At 43.3% G+C, this 22,066-nt stretch overlaps 1 protein-coding gene across 2 annotated transcripts in view; it reads left to right on the forward strand.

The window, feature by feature from the left end:
- The first annotated feature begins 208 nt into the window (after positions 1–208).
- LOC139418261 (mediator of RNA polymerase II transcription subunit 13-like) overlaps positions 209–22,066 on the forward strand; it is a 156,667-nt gene continuing 134,809 nt past the window's right edge. For both annotated transcript variants that reach the window (XM_071167584.1, XM_071167585.1), the window contains exons 1-2: positions 209–749; positions 7,656–7,890. In XM_071167584.1, the coding sequence (XP_071023685.1) occupies positions 684–749; positions 7,656–7,890 (301 nt within the window). In that variant the 5' untranslated portion in view covers positions 209–683. The remainder of the gene's footprint in view (positions 750–7,655; positions 7,891–22,066) is intronic.

Here is a 22,066-nt window from a genome sequence, read left to right on the forward strand (position 1 = left end):
TGCACTAGGTGGTGCACTGTGAAAGTCGGCAAGTTAGGTTTGATCATTAGTAACAGAATCTGGTTGCTCAGTAGCGCCTCTTGCTCTCGCCTAGCGGCAATACCCATCAGTTACTGTGTTATTACAGCCCTCATGACCACAATGAGCCAATAGGCTTTGGGAGGCAGAGTTCTCCCTGTGGCCGCCATTAAAGAAAGGAATCCATGAATTCAAATGGAAACCAGCAGGAACAGAGACCGAAATAATGGTTAAAATTACCGCAAAAATATAGGCATATGCCAATTTTCGATTGGTTTTTAAGGATGTTATTCGTTTTTACATCGATTTTGATGGTGATGGAGGAGTAGAAGGACGTTTTTAGCAAAGACCGTTTTAAGCTAAGGGGGAGGGGGAGAGTTGCTTTTTACTCTCCTTTTTGTTTTAAAGCATTTTTCGCTCCCTTTAATTTGTTTACTTCATGTGTATTTGAGAGGTCGACAGAGAGTTTGCGAAGACGATATTTTAACTGCTTTTATTTTTGGGCGGATAATAGCTTTCGAAGGGTTGTTGAATTACATACTCCAGCCGATTGGTAAAAATTAATTTCGTTGATTAGCTTATACATCTTGCAAAATACTAGTGGAAATCGGTATTTATTTTCCCCGGAACTGGAATGATGGAATGTTCGATCTCGCTGTGAAAGGATGAGTTCTTGTTTTGTACCAAACGGGGCCAGCTTGGAGGATTGCCATTCCAATCTATTTTGTCTGGTAAGAGATTTAAAACTAAAGGAAAAGCAGCCATTTTTAACTAGCTGAAGAGAGCAAAAACGGTAGCCACAGCAGTGAGAAAACAGTCGTAGGGCCCTTCGAGCACTGCAATTCAAACATCATTCACCAAGGCAATGGTTATTTGCATACTGAGAAGTTGTGCACGATTAAGAAATAATAAGGTTATCTATCACTTGCAGCTGCATGCATGTGTTTGCCATCATAAATGTTCAGTTTGATCATATTAAATACATTCCAGCCCTGAGAGTTTTAGGAAATAACTGTGCAACTAATGTAATGTGTGTAGATAAACATCTTAGCCAGCTAGATATAACTAGCAACACTGAATACCATGCATGATGCATGTTTTGCCTCTTCTAGTTGTTTGCTTGGTTGAAGTAACGTTATGCTTTTTATCGAATGCATTGTGCAGCATGTTTACGTGACCTACAAATAAACCCAATCAGTTTGCTAGCCTGCTAACTAGCTTGCAATGTCGTTCATTTGCAAAATAGCAAGTTAACTAAATGACAAATACATTTACATTCAGTCATGGAATGCAAAGTAAAGGCTTGTGAACATTGGCCTCTAATTTCAACTCCCATGTTCAATGAATTAATCATGTTGTTCTTGTCAGTGGGCCGGTGTAGTTGTTCAGATACATTGCTTGCTACATTGTTTTCTTTAAAGTAGCCAATGAAGAGCTTCGTTACTGAAACAGCGTATCCTATTCGCTGGCTTACATATACAGTACTTTCCCTTTGAAGTTGTCGGGTTTGCTTGCCAATCATTTGTTGTTTACACTCTTGGCTTGCGCACTTAACGGAGGCACGGGCTGAAATATTAATAAACAAGAATGTATTCTTGGCTATTGTTAGTGCATGATAGACTTTAGGACTCACTTCCTCTCTGGCAAGTTGTCAAGTTGAATACATTGTTCATGACAGATTAATGCATTTCAAAGTATTGCTAGTGTTGTTGTGTGTATTTATTTTTCTGTTGTAGTTCTCATAGTGCTGATTGATACCGTTGCCAGTCAGTCGTAAAATAATTGAATTATATAGCTATCATAAACGCATACAACCAACAGTACCTAATAGATTTAGGTTATAGCCTACTATTACGACTGAAGGAAAAAGCTCACATGTCCACTCTTGTCCCTGACACTACTACTACTCTAGAGGCTTCTCAGTAGTGCACTATCTATAGGTTTGTATCAATGCATTGCATTTTTTTGTACAATATGCACTGCATGACATATGCTAACAATTCCCCACCATGAAGGTTAAATTAATAAATAATGATACACTTTGGACATTGATAGACATGAACTGTCCTTTTCCAAAGCATTTGACAGTAGAGCTGAATGAACAGGAGAAGCTACGAGGCTAGTAGTGAATTACTGGCTGCTGTATTGCAATAGCAGGGAGACATTTTACTCCATACTGAGACTAAGCATGATACCAGTGCTTCTGTTCACAGTCCTGTATGACTTGCACACTAACCAGACTTAGTGGTTTTACGCTAAAAGAATGCAGTGAACAGTGGCACTTTTACCATAACTTTAAACAGTTCCCAGGAGTCTTATAACAATGTTTTATATACGATTCCTGTTTGTATTTGAAGTTAAACGGATTTTGGTAAAGTTTGAAGATTAGTTATTTTGCTTTAAAAAAAAGTAACATCACAACTGCCCTCACAACTAGTGTCTCCTGGCAGTCTTAAGTTCTCAACCTTGTGTAGAAGAAAGTCATTTTAGCGGGCATCAAACTCCCGGGCTGGGCAGGATTAGAACAAAAACCACAGCAGCGACACATGCTGTGCAGAAGGAAAGGCTGGGCGAGACAAGAGAGTAGACCAAGTGGATTTGCATTTCTCTCCAGTTCTCTAAGATGCAAACAGACACTTGTTAACTAGTTTCATGGGTTGCCACAGGAGGGTGAGGCCTTGACGGAGAGTTTCTTGTAGTGGTGGTGGGGTGTCTATCCGTCTGCTCAGGATTGATTTGAGCAACTTCACCTGTTGCCTGTCTCTGGGAGGGAGAATGTCAGGAAGTGAAAGTTAAAGGAAAGGGGGATGCCTAGTCAGTTGTACATACCTAGTCAGTTGTACATACCTAGTCAGTTGTACATGCCTAGTCAGTTGTACATGCCTAGTCAGTTGTACATGCCTAGTCAGTTGTACATACCTAGTCAGTTGTACATGCCTAGTCAGTTGTACATACCTAGTCAGTTGTACATACCTAGTCAGTTGTACATACCTAGTCAGTTGTACATACCTAGTCAGTTGTACATGCCTAGTCAGTTGTACATACCTAGTCAGTTGTACATACCTAGTCAGTTGTACATACCTAGTCAGTTGTACATACCTAGTCAGTTGTACATACCTAGTCAGTTGTACATGCCTAGTCAGTTGTACATACCTAGTCAGTTGTACATACCTAGTCAGTTGTACATACCTAGTCAGTTGTACATGCCTAGTCAGTTGTACATACCTAGTCAGTTGTACATACCTAGTCAGTTGTACATACCTAGTCAGTTGTACATACCTAGTCAGTTGTACATACCTAGTCAGTTGTACATGCCTAGTCAGTTGTACATACCTAGTCAGTTGTACATGCCTAGTCAGTTGTACATGCCTAGTCAGTTGTACATACCTAGTCAGTTGTACATGCCTAGTCAGTTGTACATACCTAGTCAGTTGTACATACCTAGTCAGTTGTACATGCCTAGTCAGTTGTACATACCTAGTCAGTTGTACATGCCTAGTCAGTTGTACATGCCTAGTCAGTTGTACATACCTAGTCAGTTGTACATGCCTAGTCAGTTGTACATGCCTAGTCAGTTGTACATACCTAGTCAGTTGTACATACCTAGTCAGTTGTACATACCTAGTCAGTTGTACATGCCTAGTCAGTTGTACATACCTAGTCAGTTGTACATGCCTAGTCAGTTGTACATGCCTAGTCAGTTGTACATACCTAGTCAGTTGTACATACCTAGTCAGTTGTACATGCCTAGTCAGTTGTACATGCCTAGTCAGTTGTACATACCTAGTCAGTTGTACATACCTAGTCAGTTGTACATGCCTAGTCAGTTGTACATACCTAGTCAGTTGTACATGCCTAGTCAGTTGTACATACCTAGTCAGTTGTACATGCCTAGTCAGTTGTACATGCCTAGTCAGTTGTACATACCTAGTCAGTTGTACATGCCTAGTCAGTTGTACATACCTAGTCAGTTGTACATGCCTAGTCAGTTGTACATACCTAGTCAGTTGTACATACCTAGTCAGTTGAACATGCCTAGTCAGTTGTACATGCCTAGTCAGTTGAATGCTTTCAACTGAAATGTGTCTTCTGCATTTAACCTCTGAATCAGAGAGGTGTGGGGGGCTGCCTTAATCCACATCCACGTCATCGGCACCCAGGGAACAGTGGGTTAACTGCCTTGCTCAGTGGCAGAACAACAGATTTTTACCTTGTCAGCTCAGAGATTCGATCCAGCAACCTTTCGGTTGCAACCTACCCGCCAGGCTACCTGCCGCCCCAAAGCAAGGGAAGGATAGGCAGCTGTTGGCACTAAGTGTACTCCACAATGGGACCTGGAGCTCTGAGCTGTGAGAGGGAAGGTAAGCAGAGCTGAGCAGCTGATGAAAGGAGGGGTCGTAACCCTCAAATCCCAGGCCGATTTAATGTCAACTTCCTGAGTCTTTCAAATGGCTTTGCCCTCAGATTCCCCTATCGCCGCTATGGGGGTTTGGCTTGCCATCTGAAAAGGGAAACTTAACTTCACCCTGGTTCTTTTAGTGGGGTACACTTTGCATATACAGTTCCCCACATACCTGAGCATAATACTAACAGTCAGCTAGCCGTGCCATTAGTCATTTTGAAGGAAACACACGGGTTTCCCTGACACTCACTCATTCATCCTGCATACAGACTGTAACTCAGATGTACTGAAAATATGGATTGATTGATTGACAGCAGAAGGCACACAGAACCTTGACAGTGCAATCTACCTCTTGAAGATTGCCACTTAGTGTTTGCAGAGAATAGCCTAGTTTACGTATCGAAAGCTTCAACTTGATCTTTGACAGGGAAAACAACCAAGCCAAAAGCCTCAAATTGACAAAAAATCAGAGCTGTCATCAGAAGACTGGATTGTGTGATGAAAATGCATTTCTGTAGAAGAATAAGTGAGATGTATGCAGACAAACTGTCCAAGCATGGCCCGTTTCAGAAACAGTCCGTTTCTATAAGTGCGGACGATCTGGTTTCACACTTCAGTTTTTTTCCCATCCCCTTTCTTTCTGTGCAGCACAGATGTTTCTCTGCAAGATGCAGGTGTCAGGTAGTTCCTCACACCACTGTGTCTGCCAGAGAGAGGACTTGATGGAGGGAGTTAGTGAAACATATACTGCAGCAGTAGTACTATACTGTGGAAGGAATACGCTATAGGCTATAGGCCTATATGATAATTGAACATTGGTGTGTGAATAGGGTCTTGTCTGGAACAGCGTTTGAATGCCCTTGAGCAAGATTCCTGACGTGAGATATTTCCTATGATGTTGCTTGATGAATTGATAATACGTGATAACATGGCAGTTATGTAAGAGGCTGGGAGTTGGTGTGTCTGCCCATCATAATAAATCTTGGTATTGAAAAGCAAATTTAGGGGCACGTGGGATAGAGTAATGTTGAGGAAGGTCATTTTTTGTTTTGGCCATGTGTGGAATATATTTGTAGTCATCTTGTGATTTTTTGTTGTTGTTGAGATTGTGCCACAAACTCAACAGCCTATGAGCTTTCAATAATTGGTATCTCTCAATGTATGTATACTGAACACAAATATAAATTCACCATGCAACAATTTCAAAGATTTTACTGAGTTACAGTTCATATAAGTGTCACGTTCTGACCTTAGTTCCTTTGTTATGTCTTTGTTTTAGTATGGTCAGGGCGTGAGTTGGGTGGGTTGTCTATGTTTCTTTTTCTATAATTTGGGATTTCTGTGTTCGGCCTAGTATGGTTCTCAATCAGAGGCAGCTGTCAATCGTTGTCCCTGATTGAGAATCATACTTAGGCAGCCTGGTTTCACTTTTGAGTTGTGGGTGTTTGTCTTCCATGTCAGTGCCTGTTGCCACACGGGACTGTTTCATTTATTCACGTTTATTGTTTTGTTCCAGTGCTCTGCTGTGTTTTGATTAAACATTATGGACACTTACCACGCTGCGCATTGGTCCTCCGATCCTTCTCGCTACTCCTCCTCAGAAGAGGAGGACGAGATCCGTTACAATAACTGGGCAGGGGTACAGCCATAGGCCCACCCACTTGGCAGCCAGGCCCACCCACTGGGGAGCCAAGCCCAACCAATCAGAATGTGTTTATTACAGACTTTATTACAGACAGAAATACTCCTGTTCAGTGTAGCTAAAGTTGCTCATCATATTTGGTATATGAGACTAGCAATTTTTTGCTGAGATAATTTTAGCATTAGGATTTCAGTAGCGTTCTGTGGCCAGTGTATGGCCTTCCTTGCTGTCATGTTAGAATGGATAACTAAAACCTGACTCAGCTGACAACACATCTCCCAGCTTATCCGTGACTAGGCTAAAGACTAGCTATAACACAACCAGGCTTTTATTACTCAGTCATACACATAGCTTTTAAATTGATTTAATTTTACCCTCAAATTTTAATAAATCGTCTACTTCTAACAAAGTGACAGTTGGTCGACTGGAACATATTGCCTAGCAGCGCAAAACAACCTGCCTAAAAAATCAGTAGGTCCAGTTTTAAATAATTTGGTAAACTGTCTGCTGTGCTGCAAGGATAGATAGGAGAGCCAGCTCCATCAAGAGTAGTACTGCAAGGCAACATAGGTTGTGGGGATAGTGTTGGCTTTTGCAGTGTGTAAGTGTATGACATGGGCACAGAGTGTAAGCCTAAAACACTGGAAGGCATGATGTATTCAGCAGTGTAAGTGTTAGTGGTGTGAGAGACAGTGTATGGCGTCAGTGTAGGACATGAGCAGAGGGATCGCTGGTTGGTTGTATGTACGTAGGGCTGTCTGATGAGTGGCAGCCAGCCGGCACGGCTAAGCAGGCTGCAGTAGCAGTGGAGCGTAATTTTCCTGCTTTAACATAACGCTGTGGTACCCTGTGCTGCTGCTGCCTGTGATTTATGACCTATGAGTTTCTCTGTGTTGTGTTTTCACTCTCTATAAAAGCCAAACAGCATTGGTTATTAGAGAGCAGTGGGCACACTCCCCAAAGCACTCATCATTAAAAAAGATGAAGTTGGTCAGAGAACCCATTTACATGCATTAGGGAGTTTTATCGAGCTTTGAACACGTTGTTCATGTTGTTTTTCTGGAGATTGTGCGCATTTTAGCTTCAGGTGCTTTCAGTCGGAACAAAAACAAACATGCTTTTTTGTGTGTGCTGCTTCGTTCTCCAGCCGTGTTTCTGTCTGTTTATATTGCAGCCTTTTCTATCACCATCTGTCTGTCTGTTGTCTCAATCCTCCTCTATCTTCCTTTACCTCTCGCTCTTTCCTCCCTCTCTCTCCTCCCTTTAGATCTCTCTTTCTCCTCCCTCTATCTCTCTCTTCTCCCTGCCCCTATCGTTGTCTCTTTCTCCTGACTTTCTGTTTTCCCTCTCTCTCCTCCCTTTATATCTCTGTCTCTCTCCTCTTTCTTTCTCTCTCTCTCCTCTCTCTGTTTTTCTCTTCCTGTGGCTGTCTTCCTTTGTGTCTCCTTGTCATAAGTGTTCCTGCTGAGGAGGCAGATGCTCCATAAAGGAGAATTAATGCTTGCTCTTTAGTACTCACAAGAACTGGCTTGGTGCTGAGTACTGGTGATTGTAGCAGAAATTGAGACTCTCTCTCTCCCTCCTTCCCCTCAGGCGGACTTGACGGGGATCAAATGGAAGCGGTACGTGTGGCAAGGCCCCACCTCGGCACCCATCCTCTTCCCGGTGACCGAGGAGGACCCCATCCTGTGCAGCTTCAGCCGCTGCATCAAAGCGGACGTGCTGAGTGTGTGGCGGCGGAGCCAGAGGCCCGGACGTAGGGAGCTCTGGCTCTTCTGGTGGGGGGACGACCCCAACTTTGCCAAGCTGATCCATCACGAACTTACAGGTGAGGCTAGAGGGAGTGGGCGCACACACACACACACACACACACACACACGCTAGCTTGGCTATAATACTTGCCATGGTCCTGTGTAATGGCTTTGGCCTATTAACAGAAAAATACAGTCCAAGCCAGAGCCCTATCAGACCAGGAGTTTCACTCCTTTTTCCATGCTGCTTCCACGTTTCAGATTGCCTTAGCTGGTCACGAGATAAATGAGGGATTCATTTGTCTTTCGATGCACCTTTTCACATATTCACCAAAGATTATAGACGTATAGACATTTGAAGGTCTTGAAGAATAATCTGGCCTTAAAGGCAATGTTCTGTTATAATCTCCACCTGGCACAGCCAGAAGAGGACTGGCCACCCCTCAGAGCCTGGTTCCTCTCTAGGTTTCTTCCTAGGTTCCTGGCTTTCTAGGGAGTTTTTTCTAGCCACCGTGCTTCTACATCTGCATTGCTTGCTGTTTGGGGTTTTAGGCTGAGTTTCTGTATAGCACTTTGGGACATCTGCTGATGTAAAAGGGCTTTATAAAATATTGATTAATTGATAGAGCTGGTTAAATGAGTGATTATTGTAAAAGATAATGAAAAGGGCTTTTTACATCTGTTTGAAAAGACCTCATAGAGCACGCCCTAGCTTTGTGATGATGGTAGTAGTGATCTGGTTGTATAATGTGAAATATTGCATGGTTCAGGACATGGGTTGATTGATGCTGGAAGCTCTGGGGATATTCATTTCCTGTAAATGAGAGCTTAGAAGGCGTTAGAGTTGGTGTAACCAGATAGTTAGTTTCCCCCCTCATCCCCTAAATGACAAGCAGCCAGCCTGGCAGAGAACAGCCTTCCACCTGCACGTCAATTCTCACTGTTTGGCGCAAACGGTCACTGCAATCACAGTTTTGTTTTGTGTTAACACACATTGCGGCATCTAAGCACCTTCCGCCCTCCGGCACACAATAAAGCAGCACCTTGCACCTTGTGTCGCCAAGGCTGAACAAGAAAGCCTATCCCATCTTCCCATTTAAAAAGGAGGATAGAAATGAAGCTCCCTCCTCCTCACATGACTTCTGTGAAAAATAGAATATGCAGGAGCAATGATGCAGAAATGAGCCTAGCACATCATGGTGGACTGCATCATGGAGGTCTGACCATTTTTTTCTGCAGCAGCAGTGGAGGATGGACAGAGACGTACTTTAATCATACTCTCTTGCCGGGGAGATTGAACTCCACTCACTCACTCACTCACTCACTCACTCACTCACTCACTCACTCACTCACTCTACACAATGCGGGAGAACAGAGGAGCCTCACTGGACTGACCTCAGGGCAGCCAGACCCTACCTCTCTCCTCTCTATGTGTCTATCTGTCTGGTGAGAGGGTGTGCTGTGAGCCCTGAGAACACACAGAGGTCATGATCCCTACCTCACCAGCTGGAGTTGTGAACCTGTGTTTCCCTCTGTGGATCACACCGACTCGCCTCTCTTCTCAGAGCCTGCAAAGTGCCTGTCCCACTGTGTGTGTCCTTGTGTGTGTGATGTATGTGTGTGTGTAGACATTGCTGGGATGGGCTGAGACTGGCTCAGTCGTGATGATTCACAACCTGATGCATTGGAGCCTCTCATGGACTTGCTGGCAGTGAAGGTGTGAAGCGACACACAAAAGCTAGCAACAACGTGTGTGTTTTGGTGGTGGTGATCAGACTGGCCGACACATCACCAGTAATCTGGGATGCCACAGCTTGCTCTTTTTCCTCCATGCTAGTGGCTGATGGGTTTGTCCTTTTCCTCATCTGTCCTTTTCCTCATCCTTTTCCAAATGAAATTTGAATATCCCTGGAAATATTAAGCACTTTTTTGTTTGTCATTTTTTTTATTCCCCCCATTGCAATGTTGGTGGTAAACATGATAATCAGCTATTTTCTTTCAGTGGAAATGGCGGCGGCTTATTTTACCCTTCCACGCTCATTAGATTAGCTGCTTGGCTGTGGAAGTATTAATATTTTGAGCATGTGCCATTTCTGTATAAATCAGTGGGCCAGTAATCCTTTCAAATCAAATAAAAACACATTTTATTTGTCACATGCGCGGAATACAACCTTACCATGAAATGTTTACTTACAAGCCCTTAACCAACAATTTCTCCCCAGAGAGTGAGAGAGAAGGAGAACGAGAGGGGGGCTAGAACATTAGAAAATGTGGAACAAATCAAGGGGTCTGAATACTTTCCAAATGCACTGTATATATTGTGAATTGGCCATAAGTTAGAAAAAAGCTGAGCTGTGATTTTTAGGCACTTTCGCCCAGCCGTAATGTTGACAATTAATCACCATTCAAGGAGCGCTGAGAGGAGGGGGGGCGAGGAGTGGGGATCCCCATCCCCTCTCCCTCCTTCCCTTCACCCCTCCCTCCCTCCTGATGTTTACTCTTGTGGCTATCATGGAACCATACACACTATCAACCCCTCTGTATTACTCTGTCTCTACACAAAGCCCTTGCTTTGTCTAATCTGAGTTTGCAATGAGGAGGTTAAAAGCGAAACGAAAGAGTTGTTTGTTCTGCAGAGCAGAATCTCTTATTAGCCCAGCCATCTCCACTGTGCTCCTGGGTAGCACACCCATTTATTCATTACTGCATGTTGGGTCAGATCTCTGGAGAAGGAGGAGGAAAGTACACTTGTCATACTGTGCCCCCTCTGCTGTTTCATGGACGGACAATACATTGTTTTGGATTTTTGTCAGGAATGAGAGGAAGGGGATGTGCTTCATTTAGCTTCTCTCTGAAGGGTTTTATTTTAGTATGGATGTGTGTGGTGCTAACAATCTGCTGGCATAGCTCTGCTCTTGTTACTTTTTGTTGGCTCTGCCAAAGTCTTTGGACATGTCCAGGCCTGCCCATTCTTTACTATTCAGAACAGCTCTGGTGTGCACCTCTCAGGGCAGCGCCAAGCTCCAAATGGCATATTTCAGTACCCTGGAGGGGCAGAGCAAGTCAAAGTTGTAACTTTTGTCTGCATGTCAGGTCTTTGTTTTTCTTCCTTGCCCTGACCCCTGTGAAGATTGCTACCATTCAGATTGAACGAGGCGTCTGGTGAAAAGAGATCCATCTCTCAGATCTGTGGGAAAGACAAAAACATTCCGTCAGCTCCGTCTGGTGCAAAACACACTAAACAGAAAATAACTATCCATCACCCATGGTGGGAAAACAGGCTGCCTAAGTATGGTTCTCAATCAGAGACAACGATTGGCAGCTGCCTCTGATTGGGAACCATACCAGGCCAAACACCTAGAAATATAACACACAGAACAAAACATAGAATAACACGGTGCCCTGACCAAACTAAAATGGAGACAAAAAAGGAACTAAGGTCAGGACGTGACACACCATTACTCTACAGTGTTGAAAATAGTTAAATAAAAGAAAACCTTTTGACTGGTACTGTATATCAAAGTGTACTGTTGATTCCTATAATTTGTAACCTACAACGTTTGTTTGGTCACGGTAATTTCTGTTAATATTTTCAGTATGTTATTATTGTCACGGGGCTTGAGGTCGCCAAACTGATCATCATTACGCACATCTATCACCATCATTACACGCTCCAGTGCTTCATCGTACTCACCTGGACTCCATCACGTATTTGATTGCCTCCCCTATAGCTGTCATTTCCTCAGTTTCATCCCGGTGTCTGCATTGATGTTGTTTTGTTTCTCTTGTCCAGATGCTATATATAAATGTATATTTATTATTAAATCATCACCCTGTACTTGCTTCCGGTCTCCAAGCGTCTGTCGTCTTAAGACCGTTACAATTATTCCTTTTACCGTTCTCATTGCAAAAAGTGTGTCCAATTCGACAGAGTGCACAACCTATGCAACAAGCATGAGAAACACGTTTTTTTGTTTATTTCATTCCATTAACGAGTTTTGTCAATTAATTTTAGTCATTGTCTTTGGTTTGGAGCACTCCTGTCAATGTTGAGTAATGTTAGTGTTCAAATACTGGAGAGTTGAGACCAAATCACGGACGCTGGACAGAGTGGATTTCAGTTGTAACGAAAGACAGTTTTAATGAGTCAGGGATATCTTGTCCCGCAGTTTTACGTGCACGGACCTAGTTCACATAACTCGGCAAGGAGCCAGGTGAAAAAGAGACCTATACAATGGTTACATACATTTTTATACATAGAATAAAGTAGGTGGAGTCTTGTCGTTTCGGTCTTCTTGACTGGTCGGAGGGTTGGAGGCGGGCCTTGCTCTAGCCAGAGCGGGCCCCATTGGTGCACAGCAAAAGTTCTTTGCTCTTGGGACCAGCCAGTTAGAGGGAGATGAGATGTGTGTTTATATAAGGAAGAGGGGGTCAGTCTTATGGCTGGGTGTATGTGTTCTTACGACGGAATGTCTTTGTTTATATGAGCTATGTGTATGAATATTTATATAACAAATCCCCCTCTTCACGTCTATTAGACGTGAAAACTATAGCAGAAAGGTGGCGGTTGCAATCGTGGGTATACATAAGGTGGTGCTCCTAACCTTGTCTGGTTTGCATGGTGGGTCTGTAGGTGTAGTGCTACGTTTGGGACGGGAGTGATTGGAGGGAGTGATATCAGGAAAGGAGTTAGGGACATGTGTAGGGGTTGGTGTATGTGATGTGGCAGGGTGAAATAGTTGTTCAATTAACCATGTGAAAGTCCTAGGGTTACTCCAAATATCAGTAGGAATATCACAAATAAGGGACCAGATATCCCCAGCCTCACCCAGAGAGGGAGAAATTTCCCTCTAACTGGGCGAGGTTCCCTTCTCAGGGGAGGCGGAGTTTGATGCCGCATCACCTGAGGAAGGAGTGTCTTCATTTGGAATCGAATTTAGGCCGCTCAAATCAGCTCTGACTTCAGTCAGTGTTCTAGAAGGAATTGGGGCTGGGGTGCAATGTGTAAGGCGGTGTCAAGGTGTGCCTGATTTACCTTTGACCTGGACTGAGTGTGAAGTAACCTCCTTCACTTCGTACGGTCCAGTCCACCTGGGTTCCAGCCACTTTCTCTTGTGGACTGTAACCCTCACCCCGTCACCAACCTTTACCTTCAGTAGTGGCGTGTCCCCCGGCAGCTCCCCCTCCTGGACCTTGTGAACCTGGGTAGAGAGTGCTGCAGAGAGAACCGTCAGTTTTTTCACATAATTAGACATTACAATTTGTTGTACATCAAGGGCGGGCATATGACCTCCCTCCCTTGGTGGACCATGCATGACTCTACCAGTCATTATCCCAAAGCTATCTTAGCTTTTGGTTTGACGTTCCACCAGATTTTGGGATTGGGGCCTGTACACAGATCCAAATCTGTGGGTTATGCCAAATCTTTCTTCCACCTGTCTCAGGTGTTTGTTAAATGTGAGCCATTTGTCAAATTTGATTTGTCTTGGGATGCCATACCTGGGTATTAGTTTGGTTTGTAGCCACTTAAAAGACTGACCTAGCATCCTCCCCTTTTGTTAGTATTGCCTCTACCCATTTGGAGAACCTATCTACTATGACTAGGAGATAGAGTTTGCCTTTAGATAAATTTTCGGGGCCCATGTCGGTGTAGTCTATCCTAATATCCTGAAAACATGCATTAGGAATTACGTATGAGCCCATTGGTGTTTGATATGGTTTCTTTGGGTTGTGTCTGTCACAACCATTGCATTCGTCACAAAATAAATCATCGTCATAAAATAAGTCAGTCATATTTTTTATGTGAGGGTGCCACCAGATGTGCGAGGCCTTTTTGGAGGGTCTTTAGTTTGCCTTCGTGTGTGGGGCCATGTGTTTCTCATAAAAGTTCTGGGTCCATCAGTGTGGCCTGCTTCATGGGCATGGGCTGAGTCTGTATAGATATTCAGTCTTTCCTTTTCCTCTGATGAGGACCTGCGTCAATCCGATGATTTCAGCTAATTTGGCCGATGCTGGTTGAGGGATGATGGCTGATTGAAGGGTGACATCACGAGGTGAGCTGTTTTTTCAATAGCTTTTGCTACTGCAGCAACGTATCTGGAGCATGTTGACTGTCCTACCTCAATGTGGTCAAGTTTGAAGAGTAGTACATCAAGACCCTTCTCTCCCCCTCTTGTTTCTGGAATAGGACGGATGAGGTGAATCCTTCCCTTTCAGAAACATCCAAATGGAACTTGTTCTTGTAGTCAGGTGCAGTCAGAGCTGCTGCCGCTGATAGATCTGTTTTCAGGAATGCTATGGCTGTTGATGCTTCAGCCGTCCAGGCCAGGGGTGCATGGAGGTTCCTTGATCGTAGGATGACCGGTGCTGCCACCCCCTCTGGGCCACACCCAATGGTACAACACCTGATAGGTGGGGTCAGGTGCATCATGTCTTCGTCCCAGTCTGCAGTGTAGAGGCAGTCATCAGTTTCTGTTGCATTGAGTGTGCAATGGATCTCAGCTTGGGGAGTCTTATATGGGTGCAGAGTGTAGATTTGAGCTTTCAGTTGGTTGAACTTAAACTGGATGTGAGGGGTGGCAGGCCCTGTGGGTAGGCATTTTAGCCAGTACACTTCTTGGGCTTCAGACAGTGTGGTCATCGGCAGGAGTGGCATCCTCATCATTCTTACTGGGTGATCAGGTGTTGAAGTGGGAGGGTTGGTTGTAATCTTGCTGCTCCTGCTGCATGTGGCTAGATTCTGGGTGGTTGTATGCTGGCTGTTGCTGATGCATGGGTGTGGGTCCTGGTTGCTGATGTTGCAGAGGTGGGTTTCCCCCACTTCCTCTTGCTCTCCATTGCTGTTGCTGCGGGGAGAGTGGTTTCATGCAATCTCTGGCAAAATGACCGGTAATTCCGCAGTTAAAACACTGGTAATTTCCCCCTCTGTGTTGTCCAGTGTAGGGACCCCGTCGAGCCCATACTGGGTGTTGTTGTTGCAGGATATACTGCTGTGGGTGAGGGTATTGGGGTGGTGGGGCTGCCTGCTGTTGGATCATCTGAGAGACAGTCTGTGCCACGATTTGGGAGATGTCTGTTTTGGTTCCCGGCTCCTTCGTTTCTTCCGCCACCATCTGTTTCTTAGGTTTTTCTCCTTGTTGTGCTTCCTTCAATTGGAGTTTCAGGAGTTGTACCTGGAGGGACTGCACCTGGCTCTCAGCACCCCCTCTTTCCTTGTTGTGCTGGGTCACATGGTGGTGCACATGCGTATTGAATTGGGTCAGAGGAAGTGCAATCAACCCTACCGTTCCTCTGAGTTTGGTTTTAACATCTCCAGGACACCCGTTGACCACCATTTCCTTCCACATGCTGAGTGTGGTATCAGTGTGATCGAATGGTTCTTCGTGGACCGATCTCCATGTGGTCTTAGCCCTGTCCAGGTATGCTGCAGGTTGCTCACCTGGGTTGATTGTAAAGGAGGATAAGGTGGCATGGTTTCTTTCTGTAGGGTATGCTCTCCGTAGAACTTCCCATAATCTGGTACGGAAGTGGTCTATGGGCAGTGTTGGGGCCCGCCATCCAAGGTCAGCTGCTGTCATGAGGGCCTCCATGGTTCCGTGGTCGGTGGCTCTTGCTAGAAGTGCTTTCATGTCTCCTAGGCAGAGTTGCAGGCCTGACGTAAGTGTCTGCAGTTGAAGTAGCCACGCTGAAGCTCCTCCATGTAGGCTAGGCATCTGTCCCATCAGTGTTGTTAAATCAGTCATTTTCCAGGGCTGGTACTCCACAGTGTGTGCATCACCTGGTGTCGGTCGCAGGGGGTACTGTCCTGCCATCTCCTGCTCTCGCTCTCTTCTATCAGCAATTCTGGAGGACCGACGGAGTGTTTCGGACCCCATTGATTCGGTAACTTTGGTTACTGTTCCTCTCATTATGCCTTCCACACGGTAGGCTCCCTCTCTGTTGTTATCTTGGTTAGCTATTAGCTCCCTGAGTTCCTTAGCTCGAGCTATTGATGATTTCAGCAGCTCCTGCATCTTAGTCACGTTTGGAGCTCCCATCGGAGCTGGGGTGAGCACCATGTCAATTTCTTCTTCGTTTTCGATATCCATGTTCTGATGACAGTCCTCCCTATCCGTCTGATAGAAGTGGTTTGAATCTAATCTTGTTTGTAAGTGTCCTCTGGTTTCAGAGGTGAGAGAGTTCACAGAGGAGCATTGCGGCCTCCGTTCCTGGGGGAGGTCTCCTGCTCCTGGAATCCCAGTTTCGAACTGTTCACATACCATATGGCCAGCCGTTATCCCCAGGGTAATTTCCCCTTTTAACTCCCCTTGGTCTATTCTCAGAACTGGAGCCTGTATTGTGGGAGGTGCCCTGGGTAGGAATGGGTTGTGTGACGGGCTCCGGTGATTTTGTCCCTTTGAGTATGGCTGGGGCTGAACTGCCTCCATTGTCAATTGTGGATATAGTGAGGGAGAAACGGCCACAGGGGGAGCCGTGGGCAAGTTCTCAGGCAGAGCTTTAACATCCCCCGACGCCACAATAGCCACGCCCATCATGTCTGGTGTGTTTTTGGGCAGCACCCTCCTACTCTCCTGTATGGCCCATGTACCTATCTTGAGCTCCCCCTCTGCTCTCTCTCTCTCTCTTGTACCTACTTTTTTGAACCTGTGTATGTTGTTTCTCTCCGCCTCACTCGCTTTTGCATGCTCTACTGCGTCCTCTAATTCTGTCTGCATATCTTGGAGTTTCCCCCCTGTAGGTGGTCCTCCGCTAAAATAACCTGCTTGTGTCCATCTTATCCGTAATCCTTTCCACACTTTCTCCACTTTCCCATACTGTTTTTTACCTCCCGCTCTATCAATCATACTCTGATCTAAATATTCATTGAATTTTAGTTTGGGCGTGGTAGCTGCAGACATTTTATCTAGTTCGTCTGATAATGTGTATACTGCGTTATTTAGGTATATTCAATCCTTACTATGTGGTGTTTATTTCTATCGTTGTATGCGTAGCCTGTCCCTGGTCGAGACAAAGGGGGTTATCAGTATGTGACGCCCGCCACGTGTGTATTTCACCGGTATTTTATTTGAATTTGTTCAGCGATTCGTTTAGGTATTTTCTATAAATGATTATGCGATTTCCTTTTGGAACAATATATCAGTGAATATATGCGGTTCTATAACAATTTTCAGAGTAATTCTAGCTCTTTAGGAAATATAGATAGAATGTCTAGACAACCAAGAGTTGTTCAGTGAATTATTTAAATACTTTCTGTAAACAATTCAGTAAATTCCTTTATGAACTTATATCAGTAAATTCGAGCGATTCTATAGCAATTGTCAGAATAATTACATATCTTTAGGAAATATGGATAGAATAGAAAAACCCAAAAATCAGTGTGTAGCTTTTAGCGTCTGTCAAACAAAGTCTGTACTAAGCTCGGCGGCTTATTTAAATACTTTCTAGAAACAATTCAGTAAGTTCCTTTATGAACTTATATCAGTAAATTCCAGCGATTCTATAGCAATTGTCAGAATAATTTTAAACTTTAGGCAATATCAACAGGAATGAAAAAAACGAAAATCAGTATTCCATTCGATACTAAGGTGGCTTTGTCTACCAGCACGTGTGCATAATAGCCCAGTTACGTATCCCAACCTACTCCGCGACAAACGTTTCTTTCAATTTAATTTCCCCCATCTCCAAATCATGGAATGTCAACTCTGGTTCATCTTATGTTTATTGTTTGATGTGCAATAGCCACATCATTCCCGATCTCTGTCTAGTGGAAGGCCAAACTTACATATCCTATATCTATTCGACTACACCTCTAACATAACCAATTAAACAGTTTACAACTCATTCAATAGGATCTTTTACATGCAGATTCAGTCGATCTATTAATTAACTAAATCTCTAAACACAACCAATTAAACAGTTTAGAACTTATTCAATAGGAACTTTTACGTGCATACTACACTTCTACACAAAACCAATTAAACAGTAAGCACTTATTTAATAGGAACTTTTACATGCAGATTCAGTCGATCTATTAATTAACTAAATCTCTAAACACAACCAATTAAACAGTTTAGAACTTATTCAATAGGAACTTTTACGTGCATACTACACTTCTAATAATAGGCCAATTGATAAAAAATAAAAATACAAATAAAAAATAAAAACGAGCAAAACAAGATCTCCCCGATCAATGTCTTAGGTTCTTATGTAAAAAATTTGGGCACCGATTCATACTCACGCCCAGTACTTTCTGATCAAAATTTGGTTTAGGCTATAATACAATATGCAGATTTCGATATAACGGGCTCTGCTCACCTTTATATAGAGCGCTCCGATCAGATTTCCTGAGGCAAGATGAATGGCTGGGGAAGTCACTCTTCCGTCTGATTTTTTAGCCGTGATCAGTCTCGTCCTCTCACACTAACTTATAATAGATCGAATTCGAGAACAACCAAACTCTGCTACCAATTCTGTTAGTGTTCAAATACTGGAGAGTTGAGACCAAATCACGGACGCTGGACAGAGTGGATTTCAGTTGTAACGAAAGACAGTTTTAATGAGTCAGGGATATCTTGTCCCGCAGTTTTACGTGCACGGACCTAGTTCACATAACTCGGCAAGGAGCCAGGTGAAAAAGAGACCTATACAATGGTTACATACATTTTTATACATAGAATAAAGTAGGTGGAGTCTTGTCGTTTCGGTCTTCTTGACTGGTCGGAGGGTTGGAGGCGGGCCTTGCTCTAGCCAGAGCGGGCCCCATTGGTGCACAGCAAAAGTTCTTTGCTCTTGGGACCAGCCAGTTAGAGGGAGATGAGATGTGTGTTTATATAAGGAAGAGGGGGTCAGTCTTATGGCTGGGTGTATGTGTTCTTACGACGGAATGTCTTTGTTTATATGAGCTATGTGTATGAATATTTATATAACAGTAAGGACGCGCACCTGATTACGCTTTGAATTAGGCCTATAGGCTACCTCGCCTGCGTACAAATGTAGGCATATTAAGGTGACCATTTGGGATCTGATAGTATTTCTGATTGGCTTAATGCACCACCACTAATAAGCTGTGGAGCTTCTCAAAGTAATGTTTTCTTCACCTCAAATAGAAAGCAAACACAGTTTGTTTATACATCCATTTGACAAAATAGTTTCTCAATATATTTAAACATCTTTCCAGTGCTCTCCCTTTCGATAACCACTCAGCGTGAAAGGGAAAAGGGCATGCTCTGATCCAGTGGAAACGTCATAAAATAGGCCTTCCTGATTACTTCTTATAAGAGCTTGACTTGCACTGAAATTGGTTCCGGTACTCATTTTGGGTGCTGGTACTGTTTATATTTAGTTGCAGGAGCTCCACAATACTTTTGAGCTAATATTCTATAAGAGGAACAGGAGCTCAAGCAGTAGAATATTTGAGGTGTCGGTACTCAGCTCCGGTGAGCTCCTGCCCAAGTTAAGCACTGCTTCTTATCCCTTGTGCAAATAGCCTACAGCTGTGTCTGTCCCAAGCTCCCTGGCGTGGGAAACTGAGGGCCCAGAATATTTTATTCAATCTCGCTAGTTAGCTAGTGCAAGCTTCTGGCCTGACCCAAGTTAACCTCTTTGGGCTAGGTGGCAGTATTTTGATGTCTGGATTACAAGCGTGCCCAAAGTAAACTTCCTGTTACTGAGGCCCAGAAAAGCTAGGATATGCATACAATTAGATTTGGATAGAAAACACTCTAAAGTTTCTAAAACGGTTAAAATCATGTCTGTGAGTATAACAGAACTGATATGACAGGCGAAAACCAGAGGACAAACCATCCAGAAATAAAAATTCAACCCACCATTGATTTTATGGCTGTCATTTTTAATATGAAGGGAAAACCTCCCAGATTGCAGTTCCTAGGGCTTCCACTAGATGTCAACACTCCTTAGAAAGAGTTTCAGGCTTGTTTTTGGAAAAATGAGCTAGAATTTGTAGTTTTTCTAAGTGGCTCCCATTTTGGCTGTAGTGTTTGTTACGCGTACTGGCGAATGCGCGTACTTTGTTGTTTATCTCCGGTAATGACAATAACGATTCTCCGTCTTCATTTTTATAATTTATTTACGTATTAGGGTATCTGAGGTTTGATCATAAACATAGTTTGACTTGTTTGGAGAAGTTTAGTTTAGTTTGAAGGAGGGAAACCGGTGGATTATTGAAAGAAGCACGCCAGGTAAACTGAGTTTTTGGGGATTTAAAAATGACTTTATCGAACAAAACAACCATTTGTGATGTAGCTGGGACCTTTTGGATTGCCAACAGAAGAAGATCTTCAAAGGTAAGTGATTTATTTTATCGCTATTTCTGACTTTTTGGATTTTTTTTAATGCTTTTGTGTGCTGGGCGCTGTCCTCAGATAATCGCATGGTATGCTTTCGCCGTAAAGCTTTTTTGAAATCTGACACAGTGGCTGAATTAACAAGAAGTTAAGCTTTTAACTGCCGTATAACTGACGTATGACTTGTATTATTATGAATGAGAAATAGTCATATTTAAGTCATTTGAATTTCGTGCTCTGCAATATCACCGGAAGTTGTCGAAATGGGACGCAAGAAGTTAGGTTGTTTCAAGTTCGTTGCAGGCAGACCATGCGTAGCCAATGTGATTCTAAGATATTTATTTTTATCTGGATATTTTCTACCTGCAGGCTGCAAAGTTTTTATTTGTTGGCTTTATGTAGGCTAATTTTACATAGTTGGCAATGGCAATATAATTTACTTTTTAGTTATGTTTAATTTTCATTTGAATTTTACCCCTTTTTCTCCCCAATTTCGTGGTATCCAATTGTTAGAAGTTATTATCTTGTCTCATCGCTACAAAGCCTGGGCCCGAACCCAGAGTCTCTGGTGGCACAGCTAGCAGTAGGCACTGCACTGTGGTGCAGTGCCCTAGACCACTGCACCACCTGGGAGGCCCAGATTTGGATAGAATTTTGATTAACCACATGACAACAATTTTGAGATCTGAAGACGTCATTATAAATTAAATTAAACTGTTCCATGAAAATGTGCATATGAAAACCATAACTGGCACACAGATTGGTAGAATTTGTATGAACATTGGCATTCCATGTGAGAAAGGTTGCCGACTTGTGTAGCCTATTACCAGCAACTTTGGCATCATTTTGGCAGAGTCTATGAAGGCCAGCAGGAGCGGGAGGAGAATGTTTGGGTCAGGTTAAGTTTTTTCTTCATTTGGTTATCTAGATCTCTGGCTCCCTCTTGAGTCATTTGGTCTTATTTCATCACACAGTAAGCTTAAAGCATCAGACAAGCTCAATGCATATAGTTGATTTTATTAAACCACATAGTGTGTCTAAATATGGAAGAATACACAGTAAAAACATTTGACCAATCGCTTGGTCGAAAGAACAGACAACTTTCGACCAAGATTGTATTTAGTTGGGGACAGCCCTAGAGCAAATACTGTCCAAATCCATATGGAGGGGAGTGTATGTCCAGAAAAAACTATTCCTGTTGCACACATTTCAACCCATAGAAATGTGTATGTATTCTTTTAACAGGTTATATATTGTTATCGGGCCACACCTGACAAATGTTTTATGTTTTCCCTCCCAGGTTTTCCGCAAACAATTTAAACACAATCAAGTTGTAACTGTTCTCGATTACACATAGTAGGCCTATTGCTTTAGTTTGTTTAAATTATGATTAGTCACGGTTGCAAAAGCAGCAGTGTAGCGCCAGGGCTGTTGATGTGGGTCTAAGATAATTGGTAAGCAATATGCACTATTAACCCAGGCTAAGGATTCTGGGTGGTTCGGTTTTTACTCTGTTCTCTGTGTCAATGCTGCAAAGACAAATAAACTGATATGTCTACTCTACTGGCTTGTAGTTGGCTTTCAGAGAGAGGGATATATCCCTTTCGCACTAAGATGTTTTTCCTGCGAACTTTATCGTACCGCCAACTTTTTCTGTCTTTTCGATATCAAAGCCAACATCTTTATTTCCGCCAAACAACCTGCTAATCATTTCAGTAAAGTTCTGCCTATGGCTTAGTGGGAAAAGTAGACACAATGCTGAGGCGGCATTAGCAGGCACTATGCTCTTAAACTTTTGATGGTTGGGTTGCTAGGCAACACCCTGTTTTAAACTTTGCAAAGCATGCCACTTTGCCCATCTATTCGTACAGCCAACTACTAGGCATACACTGGATGGCTCTATAAAGAATTATTGTGGGAATAAATATCACAGAATTACAGAAATATTTGA

Source organism: Oncorhynchus clarkii, chromosome 10 (genome assembly GCF_045791955.1).
Source record: "Oncorhynchus clarkii lewisi isolate Uvic-CL-2024 chromosome 10, UVic_Ocla_1.0, whole genome shotgun sequence".
Lineage (NCBI taxonomy): Eukaryota > Metazoa > Chordata > Actinopteri > Salmoniformes > Salmonidae > Oncorhynchus > Oncorhynchus clarkii.